This window comes from Pteropus medius, unplaced genomic scaffold, assembly GCF_902729225.1.
Source record: "Pteropus medius unplaced genomic scaffold, Ma_sr-lr_union100, whole genome shotgun sequence".
Lineage (NCBI taxonomy): Eukaryota > Metazoa > Chordata > Mammalia > Chiroptera > Pteropodidae > Pteropus > Pteropus medius.
In genome coordinates this window covers 16790853-16805125 of record NW_024345601.1, presented here as the reverse complement: position 1 = coordinate 16805125, position 14273 = coordinate 16790853, and the positions used below count along the sequence as shown (strand labels likewise).

General features: G+C 43.5%; 1 protein-coding gene across 1 annotated transcript in view; it reads left to right on the top strand.

Moving 5' to 3' along the window:
- Positions 1 to 14273, top strand: part of LCT (lactase) — a 41868-nt gene that overhangs the window by 4552 nt on the left and 23043 nt on the right. The window contains exons 2-6 of the mRNA XM_039874561.1: positions 3407 to 3486; positions 5928 to 6011; positions 9504 to 9606; positions 10916 to 10994; positions 12517 to 13240. Of these exons, the coding sequence (XP_039730495.1) occupies positions 3407 to 3486; positions 5928 to 6011; positions 9504 to 9606; positions 10916 to 10994; positions 12517 to 13240 (1070 nt within the window). The remainder of the gene's footprint in view (positions 1 to 3406; positions 3487 to 5927; positions 6012 to 9503; positions 9607 to 10915; positions 10995 to 12516; positions 13241 to 14273) is intronic.

Sequence of the window (14273 nt, the reverse complement as noted above, 5' to 3'; positions counted from 1 at the left end):
CCCAGAAATAAATCCTTACCTATCTGGTCAAATGCTTTTGACAAGAGTGGCAAGATCATTCAATAGGGGAAAAGACAGTCTTTTCAAGAAATGGTGTTGGGAAAACTGAATATTTATATGCAAAAGAATTAAGTTGGATCCTTACCTTATATCATATATAAAAATTAACTCGAAATGGATCAAAAACCTAAACTATAAAACTCTTAGAAGAAAACATTGGGAGCTAAAACTATAAAACTCTTAGAAGAAAACATTGGGACAAAAACTTTATGACATGGGTTTGGTAATGACTTTTTAGCTATGATTCTAAAAGTACTGGCAACAAAAGATAAAATAAATTAGACTTCATCAAAATTAATTTTTTTTTTTGTATTTAAGGGCACTATCAACAGGGAAACAGCAACCCACAGAATGGGAGAAAATATTTGCAAATCATATATTTGATAAGAGATTAGTATTCAGAATATATGAAAAACCTCCTAACTCAGCAACAACAAAACAACCCTATTAAAAAATGGGCAAAAGATTTGAATTAACCTTTTTTTTTCCAAAGAAAGTATTCTATTGGCCAATAAGTACATGTAAAGATGCTCTACATCAACAATCATTAGGGAATGCAAATCCAAACCACAATAAGATACCATTTCACACCCATTGTAGATGGCTACTATTAAAGAAAAATTACAAGTGGCAAGGATATAGAGAAATTATAATCCAGTATTACTAGCAGAGATGTAAAATGGTATAGCCACTATGGAAAACAGTATGGCAGTTCCTTAAGAAGTTAAAAATAGAATTACCATATGGCCCAGCACTTATGTGTATATACCCAAAAGAATTGAAAGCGGGAACTTAAACAGATAGTCACACACCCATATTCATAGCAGCATTATTCACAATAGCCAAAAGGTGGAAATAATCCAAATGCCCATGGATAGATAAATGGATACACAAAATGTAGAATATACAAACAATGGAATACTAGTCAGCTGAAAAAGAAGTGAAATTCTGGCACATGCTACAACATAGATGAACCCTGAAGACATTAAAAGTAAAATGAGCCAGGCACGAAAGGATAAATATTGTATGAGTCCACCTATGTAAGGAACCTAGAATAATAAAATTCACAGAGAAAGTAAAATTGTGGTTATCAAAAGCTGGGAGGAGTGCATAATTGGGAATTACTGTTCAATGGATACAGAGTTTTAGTTTGGGACGATGGGAAAGTTTTGGAGATGGATGGTGGTGATGGCGGCACCACAATGCGAATACACTTAATGCCACTGAACTCTACACTTAACATTTTTTAATGGTAAGTTTTGTGTTCCGTATATTTTATTGCAATTTTTAGAAGTTCTTTTCTAATCTTTCTGTATGTGTTACTATAAACCTCAGCTGATGTGTTCGGTGTGCTGGCACTGGGGAGGATGCAAAAAGAACAGAGGTGGAGGACGAGGAGCGGGTGAACATCCCTCTCAAGGGAAGAGGAGAATTGCACACAACATCCTCCACTTGTACAACACTGGGACACAATCCAGGATAACACTAGCAATCCCCACCCTACGCTTGGCAGTAATGGTTCGAAGCATTGATATTGGCTGTTCATTATTGACTAGATTCCTCATATTGATGCATTTGGGGCAAAAGGGAAAGGGGCTATTTTGTGTGGAGGACCACAAAGGTTTCTGGAGAAACAACTTCCCTCTGTCGTGGAAAGAGAAATGAACTGATCCTTTAGCAAGGTCTAGTAAAGTGTCCAAAGGACAGGAATTTACACTGTGCTACGCAATGATTGTCAACACAGGCTTTAAACAATTCTCAAGCCACAACAAATACTGATTTTGAGTTCTACAGACAGGGATATCCATCTTCGACCTTATCCAGCAAAAAATTACAAGATCAATTATCCTAAACCAAAGCAATCATCTGCCCGCTTTCCATCCCATAGAAAACATGAACTGCAAGCTTAGAGTGAGAATCTAATTTTGAGTAATCTGCGTTTTACATTATTTTAAAAAGTATAATTTATGCTTACACTGGGACTAGGTTGGAAACCATATTGGGAAAGTTTGATTATTTTGTATAATATGAGAATTTCTGGAACTTTGGATACATTTGTTCACGCTAAATTCTAAAAACAGCTTGCAAAATCAAATAGAAATGATTTGCGGGTTAACTGTGCTTAGGGATTAATTGTACCCTTGTTTCATTTTATTTGTCTAGATATGACACTAAATTGTACGTTTTAAAATGTTATGCACAAGCTGAGAATATATGTTCTATGTGCTGACGTGACAATAGACGGAAGCATGGAAGTAGGTGGAAGTGAAGTGGATCTGTTGGCACAATCATTAAGTAACTGGAAAGTAGTGTTATCTTATCAGAATGAGGACTAAATGTGTCTGAGTGATATTTCCTGCTCAGAGGATTTCGAAGTTCCATTATGCTTATCAAAATAAGCACTTTGTAGTTGGCAGTAGTTGGTAGTGGTGGTTTCATTGGCTGGGGAGATCTTTCTCCTGTATAGAATGAAAGAAAGAAGTCAAGGCATATGGACTTATAGTATAAGTCTCAAACTGTCATCCTACTCAGTTTTTGTTTAGTGGTTCCAAATTACAGGTTCGAGCACCTGCGATGTACCCAATCCTAAACTTGATGTTTGGAGGGACTAAAGAAATGTTTAAGTTTTGCTTCTCAAGGAGCTATAATCCAGTGAGAGATAAAGACTTATGCGCATCAAAGAGACAGCAATACAAGCAACTGAGGGATCTCAAGCTCACAGCAGCGTTTCTAACTGTGGAAGGCCACTGCTTCGGAAGCACCAGGGGAGCCTGTTAAAATGCACTGGTTCCTGGGCCCTCTCCAGTCTCCTGACAAGCAGGCGGTTGATTCTGATGCGCACATATTTGAGCACCACAGTTAGATGATCAAATGTGAAAGCAGCTGGGTATAAGCTGCATATGTTTATGTTTCCTTGTCTTCCTCTCAATGCACAGTAGGGGCTGAACTAAAGCTTGTATAGTGAACCAGGATGGGTAAGAGCAGCTCCCTGAGAGCACCCTGCCTTTAAAAGAAGTCGAGAAAGCAGTTCTCTTCTTATCTCCTTTTACATTGCAGCGGTGGAAGTGGGGGCCAGGATAACTACTTTTATTTTTTTAAAAGACAAGTCATTTCAGAGTCCTAATTTATATGAAACATTCTCTAAAGGGACTTTTCGTTCAGGCACTTCATCTTCTAAAATCTTTCAGCCAAGGTAAAGTCATGTGAATCATTTCTTCAGAAATCCTTTTCGTAAATCAGTGAACATGGAATAGAAAGGTCAATAGGAAATAAGTCTTCAAGCGGTTTCTGTCGTCACAGCCCCCTGCCTCTCTCACCTGCAGCTTCTTCCTCTGATTGATTCTAGGAGGAAAGCTCTCTGTGGTCCTACGAGCTGAAGCGATCTCAGAGCTCCTGCTAGAACCGTCCACATCTTTGCTTGCCAAGGTAAGGACAACCCAAAGGAATGGCATCTGTAACATCTGAGGAAGGTTGCAATTTTAATTTTAAAAAACAAAAGAAGTTTTTGTCTGTTGACTTGACATTTTTAGAATGCCTCTTCTGAGTGGCCTACATTCTCTGGATTCATAATTACTTTAGAACAAAATCTCACTTGTTGTAGCCCCAGCTCTTGCTTGGTCAAGTGTCAGCTTTTGCCCACACAAAGAAGTCAAATGTCTCTGCTTGCTCTGATTTTTTTATTTGAAGAGTCCAAAATAGCTTATTAGAAGAGCGATCAGTCTACAGCAAAACAGATACTAAAGTAAAGGTTTTTTTTTTTGTTGTTTGTTTGTTTTTAAATAATGTGCTCTCTGGAGTACCTAATCAATTTCTATCTCCTCTAAATATAACTTTTTATGATTTTAAATAAAAAAAATTAAAACACCTGAGGATTAAACCACTTTGGCCCTTGTAACATTGGCTGCTGGGTAGCATAGAAAACCATTAATAAAAACAGCTGATTTCTGTAGTTCTATGGCATTGATAGGGTGCTATACAGATGCCACGCTGCCGGATGACAAACAGTGGTATCTATGATGTGATGGAGGCACCATATATCAGCATCCAGTCTTCAGATTTTCCAGCTTGGGAAGTTAAAATCCAGAGGTGATAGGGTTTTAAATAACCTGCTCCATGGCTGACTGTCTGGCCAGAATACCATCTAAATTAGTTTACAAGGGGCAATAACTGCTATCGGTTATAAACTAATGAGACCAAAGTGCTGATCAGAAAAGTGCTTATCAAGGGAATAGCCTTTGACCTGACCTCTCGGCCCCAACCCATGCCACGTAGTGCTTCTGAATCATCTTCCAAAAACACAGTCTATTCCATCTCCTTCTGGGAATCTACACGCCCCTGAACTGGTGCACACTCCTCAGAGCCTGCCAGAGGGCTGCTCACTTGGGCTCTCTGCTCTGCCTCCTCACCTCTTAGATTTCCCAGCGCGTCTGCTATGCTTTCTTCTTGCTCTCCTCCATCCCCTACTCAATATCCTTCCTATCCCCCTAGGCTTCCTCAAAAATCTCTTCCAGCAAAATTCTACCCATTTCTAACATCCACGCGAATGTGCTTTCCATCAGGTGACCTTGCTTAACAATGCTCCCTTGCTTAACCTGATGTGGTCTCTCTCTCCCCACCTGAAACCCTTTGCCATTTGTTTAGACCAGCGGTTCCCACGCTATGGTGTGTATCAGAATCACCTGGAGGGCTAGTGAAGCCCTCAGAGGCCAAGGTTTAATGTGCAAGGACAGTCCTGGGCCTTTATAGGCTTCCTCGGTTCCCAGGCAAGTCTAATTCTCACCGCGGTTTGAGGGCCCCTGGTGTGGACTTTTCTTACAGCACTTCTTTCTGCCTTTTCTCACGTAGTCGGCGCATTCACCAACTCTCTATTAAGTTTGTCAGCTTCTCATTCAGCTTTAAATGTCAATCCCTACCCACGGGGATTTGCAAGAGTAGAAACTCGATGACTATGTGTTGTATGGAATTGACAAAAGCAGTGCTGAGAGGGTGGGTTGCGGAAGGTTTGAGTGGTACTCGCCAAAGTGGAGTGAGCACGCGGACTGTTTAGTAAACATTGACGATACCTTGATTAGGAAGCCATGGGGAGCCAGTGCTGAGTCAGTTATCCAAGGCCTACATGAGCATGGTTGTTACAAGATGCCATTATCCACAGTCTTCTTCCTGAAGGAACAGGTAACCTATGATGGGGAGAAGACAGGCAAGGACAAGGATAGAAATGGCTTGCTGAGAAGGGCAAGGAGGGAATCACAGAGGTATGTTTATGTGTTTAGACTCTGAATTTCAAGTTCTTAGAGTATATGCGGGCCAGAGAGGTATGAGGGGCAGGTCCTTAACTGGAGCTTGGATGAGGATGTCAAAGACCAGGACCATGAGAGCTGTGTTCTTGGATAATAGAATGCGCCAGGCTAGGGCCAACTGGGGTGGACTTTAAACTGCGGCCTGAAAATAGCCAGTGACTATAGCCTACCATGAAAACACAACCCAATATGCCAGTAGAGTCTGCAGAGATTGCTGAGGGGCCCGTGGGTAGCTGAGGGCTTCACCGCCTCTGTCCTGGACAAGTGGGAGGGCTGTGAGGAGGTTGCTGCCCAGGGCAGCTCTGGCCTCTGCTTCCTTTAGTGCTCACCTGCTTGGTGGGAACCCACCATATCTGGCATACAGTACGTCATTCATTCACTCATTTATCTACTCATTTATGTCAAGCATACAGTAAGTGCTCAATAAATGTCTCTTCTGCCTGTTTTTCCCTTGGAAAATCTCACTTTGGAGTCTTCAGTTTAGAAATAGGGGGAGAAACAAAAAAGAACACTTCTTAGCAGTGTCTTGAAATTGCTTATGTTTTAGTGACCCTATTTACTTATTTCTAGGACGCGGTTGATTTCCTCTCTCTTGATTTGTCTTATGAATGCCAAAGCGAGGCAAGTTTGCTGCAGAAGCTGAGTAAATTGCAGGTAAGTTGAGCCACTTCCCATATCGATGATGAGTGGCAGTTTCCTGAGAGCATGTTAGATACTTAATGGTTTGGCTGACGTGTAAACTGGACTGTCACCAACGGTCAGCAGATCTGAAGACCTGCATCTGGGGATGTTTCCATTGACAGCATCTCTAGGGAACGTCGAGAGGTTAGGCAGTCTTCCCTGGAGAGGATAATGAGGGTTGGCTTGTTAAAGTCAGTATTCGCATGGATCTTTTCTCTTGTGTAGAAATCTACTGAGAATCAGAATTCCAGTGTTCATTCTGAGATTAAAAAGGACATTTCATGGACGATCGCACAACGGTGTGAATATACTTAATGCCACTGAACTCTATACTTAAAAATGGTTAAGATGGTAAATTTTATGTTATCTGTATTTTACCACAATTTTTTAAAAAGATATTTCACACCCAGGTCTACTGAATAAGAAACCAGCTAGTGGGACCTTCCTGTAACCTCAGGCTCCTTCTTCCTGTAGCCAGTATTATTTTTTTCAAGTCTAACGATTCTGACTTATTAGAGAAAGTATGTTAGGCACCTCCCACCCAACTAGTGGCTTTCTCTCCTCTGCTTCGTCACTGCTGTGTGACTTCCTTGCCGAATTCCCTGGAGTCCTAACCATTTCCCATTTCCTGACAGAATATAACTGATCATATAATAACTGGGTAGCGGTTTCTCTCTAGACCTCCCGAGTCCTAGCAGTATTCCTCTACTCACCCCTGAAGAGCTGCCTTCTTGCAGGCTTCTCTACAGATGCCCCCAGAACTCACCCAGACCTTACTATTGCCTCTGCAGGTTGGGGCACAAAGCCACTCGCCTCTGCTTTCAGCCTTGTGCCTCCTAGTTTTGAACCTACCATGTCTACCACCTAATAGGATGGATTGTCAGAGGAATTATCAGAGGATTGTTGAGCTCATTGACATCAAACAGTGCTGCAGCTAGGTGGAACCTCCATTTTACCTGAGGCAGGAGGCTTAAAATGGACAAATTAGCATCAGCTCCACCCCTATGTCTATGTGTTTCCAGCTGACCTGGTAGATGCTGCTGCTTTTGTTATCTACAAATAATAAGATAATCTCATCAAAGACTGCAAATGCATTCACAAGAAATTTGAGTAATAGCTGCTAGGATTTTAGTGCCTGCTCTACCCCAAGCGATATGTGGGGCACTTTGTCCTCACACTGTCTCTACCTCTCCCAGGACACCTAAGACTTAAGAAACTTAACCGAGGTCAGACACTAAGTGGTGAGCATCTGAGCTGAGATTGGAGCCAGGCTTTTCTCGTGATAACACACTGCCTCTCTAAAACAAAAACAAATCCAAGGTGTTGGGTACGTTCTAATGAGGGTGGCATTTTCGAAAATCACGTATGATTTTAGTTGTTTGTAAACACCTTCTCACCTGAACCCAGACTGGCTTGTGATCCAGAGCCTGCTCTCTGGGGCTTGCTGCCAGATTTCTGGGCCTTCAACAGCACTGTGGTGTCTTCAAGCCCTGCTGATGCCTGTATGACTAGATCTGTCTTTTGTCTTCCTCAAGGAATTCAACCAGAGCTGTTGCTTAGCTAATGGGCTGAGACACCACTGACATTTAAAAACCGTCTGGGTTTTAAAATGCAGCACACCTCAGAGTGGCGCTCAGCAGAGCACTGGCTCGATTTCTGCTTGAGGATGTGGTTTTCAGTTTCCCTTTTTTACATCAAAACATTCTCAAGAAGACCTTCTCCCACCACTGACTGGATAAAGCTGTGAATCTGCAGTCCATAGCCAGCCAGCCAAATAGTAAAACCTTCCCTGGACAAACTTAGCAGCCTCCAATGGTTCTTGATTCCTTTTATTTCCTTAGGAATTAAATTCCAGATGTTGCATTTGACAGCTCAGGTGCAACCCCAAAGACTCAGGATGACCACTCTGATCACACAGTGGTGAGGAGAGAACTGAGCTGAAGAGGAGACTGTCCCTTTCTGGGATCATCTGTTATATGCTTCGTAGCATTTCCCACAGTTACCACACCCAGGTCAGGAAGAGCAACCAAGTTCCCCGCAAGGAGAAAGGCTGACGTGTGTCCACAGTAATCCGAATCGCGCTGCCCACAGCTTTCTTCAAACTACCCTCCCTCCTCATCCCAGGTCTCCACACTGTCCTCTTGAAGGGGCCTCTTTCTGTTGGCCGCAAGGGAAAAGGGTGAAGTCAGGACAGGGAGGAACAGGTGCCCTCGCCCATTCCTGGTTCCCTCCACTCTTCTCAGAGTACCTGCTTGCCTCTCTGGTCCCACAGGGACCCTCAACTTCCACTGTCACAGGTGTCTTAGGGCCAGAGGACATCCTCAGGCCCAGCACGTTGATGAAGAACCAAAGCACATCCACAGGTTCTGCAAGAGGCGCATGGGAGGGTTCCACATCCACTTATGAGAAAAGGCTCTCCTGCCCAGGGAATTCTCCACTCAGTGAAGTCTCCTCCAGCTCTCCAGTCCTGTGATAGCACAGGCCACCCCACCACATGCTGATCTTTCAGGAAAGAGAAGGCGCTCAGCTCCCGTAGTAGTTTAGCTCTCCTGTATTGACCCAGCACAGGGAAAGAACAAGGCTATGTGAGTCACACACAGCTCCACCAACTGTGGTCCTGGTCAATTTACCCAGCTTCTCAGAACTCAAGGCATCTCATTGGTAAAGAAGGGACATTGTTAGGGGCGGCTCTGAGAAAATAAAGAATATGCCTGCTTTCTTTTTAAGTAGTTGCTTTTGGTATCTCTCAGTGGCCTTTAACTACTCAGAGGAGGAAAAAGTTAGTGTGAGGAAAACGACTAAACCCAACCTCCCCAAAAGAGGTAATTTAAGGTGAAGTCAAACAACATGTCAATTTAGAGACGTTTCCTTTAACATGGAAATAGGAGAAAAAATTATCCCTTCCAATTTTAATGAAGACAGTTCCTTTTTTTATTATTATGGAAAATGTCAAACATATCTAAAGATAGAAAGAAAAGTGTAATGAAACCATTCCCAGCTTCAAAAGCTACCCACTCGTGGCTGATCTTGTTTCATTTATACCCTACCTTCCCCAAATCACATTGTTTTGAAGCAAATCCCAGACAATCATAAATATTGTGATGGTGGCACCTGATTATGTCTCATGTAGTAAGACAGACCCCTGACATGAGCGGACTGCCTTCTTCCTGGTCCTAACACTATGCCTGGTTCTAGCAGGTGCCTCGTATGCCTGAGATGAAGGTGCAGATGAACCTGTCCCTTTAGTGAGGATCAGCAGAGAGGGTGGCCTATGTTACTGAAAAGAATTGATCTTTGTCCTGCAGAATCTAGAGTCAGCTCCTGTTATTGACTGAGATGGCTAGAGGTAATATCCCAAAACAGGTTGAGTGTTTGTAGCTTCTCATCTTGAAAATATATGTCCGTGTTATCAAAACACTTATTCTAGGCAGTTTTGGTTCACTTGCTGGACTTTATCTTTTTCAGACTATTGAGCCAAAAGTGAAAGTTTTCATCTTCAATTTAAAACTCCAGGACTGCCCCTCCACCAAGAAGAACCCATCTAGGGTGCTCTTCAGCCTTTTTGAAGGTGAGTGGACCATCACCGGAGAGGTTTTGAGTGACATTTGGTATACCGGTTTGGGGAGTAGCAGTCTCAAAAGTCTGGGGTTTCAGTGGGAGGTGGTCTGAGAGTCCATTCCAGATGGGTTCAGTGTCCTTCGCCTTCCTATTGTTGGTCCCTGAGTTCCCATTGGCCCAAGAAAGGTGAGAGGTTCTGTACCAGGATGCCAAGGGTGCCTTGATCTTACAGAAATAAAGATCTTAAGGCCTCAGATGTCAGGTGTAAATATGGGAACTGCTCTGTGCCTGTGTGTCCCTTTCCATTACCCTTCCCTCCAACATTTCTCATCTCTGCCCTCCTTGGCAGGGCTGCCTCTCCCCCGCCCCACCACCACCACGGCGACCCCCTTGGCTTACCCTTGTTCATTTCCCCATTACCTCAAGGTACACTCGGCCCTGGTGGGTACCTGAGCAAAACTTTCAGGTCTGGGATGCACAGCTCATGGACTGTTTCCTCAATATTTCTTAGTTCAGATTCTTGAGAGTGAACCTGATTGGTGCTCCTGGTCCAGTCAGGTCAAGGGACGGGTGGGGTGTGTTAAGGCATCAGGGGCTCGGGAAAACTAGACGCTGCAGGAAGAGGCCCAGGGGCATGTCCTGGTGCCCTGATATTCAGTCCAGTCACCCTGAAAGGTCAGAGTATGGGAGAAGTCAGTAGTGTCCTTGCCACCACCTGTCACCAGTGCTGAGCTGGCTTCGCAGACCTCATGAAACTTGACAGTAGACACCACTTAATGACCCTCACCCTAACTCGACTTTCATGGCATAACAATTTCCGTTCTTAAATTCCATCCCTTTCTAAATGGTGTGAGGATGGTTGATTTCGTATTTAATCTGTAACACAATTTTTTAAAAAATCCACTCCTATCTAATGTTTGAGCTCTTCTAAATCAGTTGTTCTCTATGTGTGGTCTCTAGGCCAGCAGTGTCAGTGTCGCCTGGGAGCTTGTTAGACATTTCCATTCTCGAACTCATCTCGGGTCAGAAACCCAGGTCAGAAGCTGATTAGAAACTTTGGAGTGGGCCCAGTGAGCTGTGTTTAACGAGCTCTGCAGGCGACACTGATGCACGTAGAAGTTAGAACCACTGTTCGAAGTCATAAACAGGTAGACATCACTTCTGACCTTAAATCCTTAGCCCATGGAATTTTCCAGAGAAGCTTGGAACCATTGCTTAGAATTTGGATGTGTCACATAAGTGAGGAAAACGATTGATTACAGCCATGCATATTGTTGGTTGGGCTTCAGGTAGAGTTAATTAAACTTCTTCTCTTACAGCCATAAATAAAGACCAAGTGCTCATCATTGGGTTTGATATTAATATATTCCTGAGCTGTTCATCAAATTCCAAGAAAAGGTAATGTTAGATTTCCTGTCAAACCATCAATAACTGATATTTGCAAAATACTTTGCTGTTCTTCCATATATGCAATCTCAAGGGACTGTTGTCATCTGCCTCTCGGGCCAGTGCGTTAATTGTGGACATTCTAGAGAAGAGAGATGAAGGCTCGGAGGGGAGAGCAGGGAGAACCCCTCTCACGAGTCTTACTCTGGGCCCTACGTAGTTCTGACATTCTCACCTGTCATTCAGCCACCTTGCAGTTCACACAAGTGCACACAACTAGCAGAGCTGGGATATGAACCTTTGCCTTCTAGTGTAAGATCTTGTGAGTCTGTGGCAGAGCAGACTGGGTTGAAGACAGATCTGACCATCCCACTGAAGCTATGTGATCTGAGTGAGATGAGTTCTCTGCATCTGTACCCAGCCTTCCTCAGGGCTGCCCTCTGCAGGTATAACCCCTGCACTCTATGGTGCAGTGCTTTCCAGCCTGTGGGACCGGACTCATACACCGGGAAATTAATTTAGAGGTTCAATTTGAAATGTTAAAAAATAAATGTTTTCCAAAAAAGAAAAATACTTATTTCTGAAATAAAACATACACAAAATATATATGGACATAAATGTCTATACATCTATACATAGTGATAGGTGGTGAAAGACACAGACCATGTGCTCTTTTTACCATTTACAAGCTATGTGGTCAAGGAGAAGTTCTCATTAAAACAAAAAAAAAAAGATATGAGTTCATTTACATTAATAAAGTCTGGAGATGGACAGTCTAGAGTGGGTATAATCATCAGGAATCCAGGCTCCTGTCTTGTTGCTTTGTCATCCTTAACAAGGCTTCTACCTCATAGTCCATGATGGATACTTGAGCTCCTGACATTATGTCCATAATCTAGGCAGCGTGAAGAAGAAAGGAGGTGGTAGCTGGGTTTGATGTTCAACTGGTAACATCAGCAGAGCTGTACCAGTAGTTCAATTATTGAAGTACTTCTGTACCAGCTGGTAGATAGCTGTTAGTCCCCTGGTGCCCAGAAGTTATTCATTTCTTTAAATCTGTTTCCTCCTCTGTGGAATAAAGATAAATAATTATAGTACCTATCTCATAAATTTGTTGTAAAAATTAGATAATATACATACATTCTTATCACGGCGGCCAGCACAGAATCGATACTCAATAAATTGAAATCAACATTATTATTAGCTATGTTTTATAAATTATAAGAAGGAAGAGTATGGCATCAAAACTGAGCATAGTATTCAAGGGTGATCTAATACAGAGAACAATAACATTGGTACAGTATTTTTACTCACGTACGAGCAATAATAACTCACTTAAGCGGTGGCTATAATAATTTTCCCATCTACCAGTCACCTTCTGCCCATGATTTTGTGGATATGGCTTTCCACTCAGTCTTTCTGAAATGTTTACTGATTAAATACATTTTAATGTCACTGTTCATCATTCTGGGGGCATTTGTAACTCACAGAGTCATTACTTATTATGTCCTTTTGTGTCACTTCAACCCCATAGCCCATCTTGTTCTCTGACTGACAGCTTGACCCTTCAGGCTGCCCGGAAGTGGGACCTCGAGACTGCAGTAGGCTCTTCGCCCAGCTCAGCCTATCAGAGAGTCTGGGAAACATTTGCTAACCAGTCCAGAGCAGAAAGGGATGCTTTCCTGCAGGATGTTTTTCCTGAAGGCTTCCTCTGGGGCGTCTCCACAGGAGCCTTTAATGTGGAAGGAGGCTGGGCCGAGGATGGAAGAGGGGCAAGTGTCTGGGACCGACTGGGGTCCCAGAAGGCTGCCAAGGGCCAAGCAACGCCAGAGGTGGCCAGTGACAGTTACCACAAGGTGGACTCTGACGTTGCCCTTCTTCGTGGCCTCCAGGCTCAGGTCTACAAGTTCTCTATCTCCTGGTCCCGTATCTTCCCCACTGGGCATGCGCACAGCCCCAGCCTCCAGGGTGTCGCCTACTACAACAGACTCATCGACAGCCTGCTAGACTCACACATCAAGCCCATGGCCACACTGTTCCACTGGGACCTGCCTCAGGCCCTGCAGGATCTCGGTGGGTGGCAGAATGAGAGCGTGGTGGAAGACTTCCTGGACTATGCAGCCTTCTGCTTCTCCACCTTTGGGGACCGTGTGAAGCTGTGGGTGACATTCCACGAGCCATGGGTGATGAGCTATGCAGGCTATGGCACCGGCCAACACGCACCGGGCATCTCTGACCCAGGAGTGGCCTCTTTTAAGGTACTTCTCATCTTTGCAGCACTTACTCATTGGAGGAGAAAGGACATTTGGTGGAAGAGTCAGTTTATCTTCCCATCGGCAACTGTTTACTTTTTGTCCTTTAAAGGAAATCAGAGGGAGGGGAGGAACCATAAACTGTTAATCACCTCGTTTTGTCCAAACACTGTGCTGACACTTTCAAAATAGTTATTACGTTCTCAGAAAAGCACAAATGAATGAGAGAATTGGGGAGGAGAAACAATTTAGTCATGACGATGTCACTAGTGGGTTGACTAGTTTGAAGCCAGAATTTGAGTTCAAGTCTACTCGACTCCAAGGCAAGTTTTCTGTGTCATCCAGTCCTTTTAGTTGCAAGTGACAGAAAACCCAACCCACACTTAATTAAGCAAGTAGGGGAATTTATGAGTTCTTTATTGGCTTTATTCTTGAGCTACCTAGTAGGCAGATGGCAGGAACGCAGCTCTCATATTTCAAGACCAGGAGGAAAGAAAGCTTGCCTCCGTTCTGGCATTCCCAGAAAAAGTCTCCTTGTGTTTCATGGTCTCTGCATGGGTCAAATGTCCATCCCCGAACCAGTCATTGGGTCTAGGCTAAGGGACTGTGGGGCACTGACTGGTTTGGGTCCAGGTCCCAGCTCTACCCCTCAGCACACTGGTTGAGAGGCGGGGAGGTGGCGAGGGACACAGGGGTTGGCTTTCCAGAGGGCATCGGGGTATCATTTCAACAAGGAGGGAATGTATATACTGGAGACAAAATTTTAAATGTCTTAATATGGCCTCCTTCCATCATTTTCTTTTGTCTTCAAAATCTCCCAGAAAACCCACCAGCTTTCCCTGGCAACTCTTAGGGGCCTGTTCCAAAATGAGTATTTACTGTGCCCCATGCTAGGTGTTAAGGCAGATGCATGGCCCGAGCCCTCAAGATGTTAAAACCTTTGAGGGGAGATGATACTATCACACATAAGAAAATTGGAGAACAATTTAAAATGTCCCCAATTATAGTGAGCTGGAATACAATGAATAAATGATTCAAT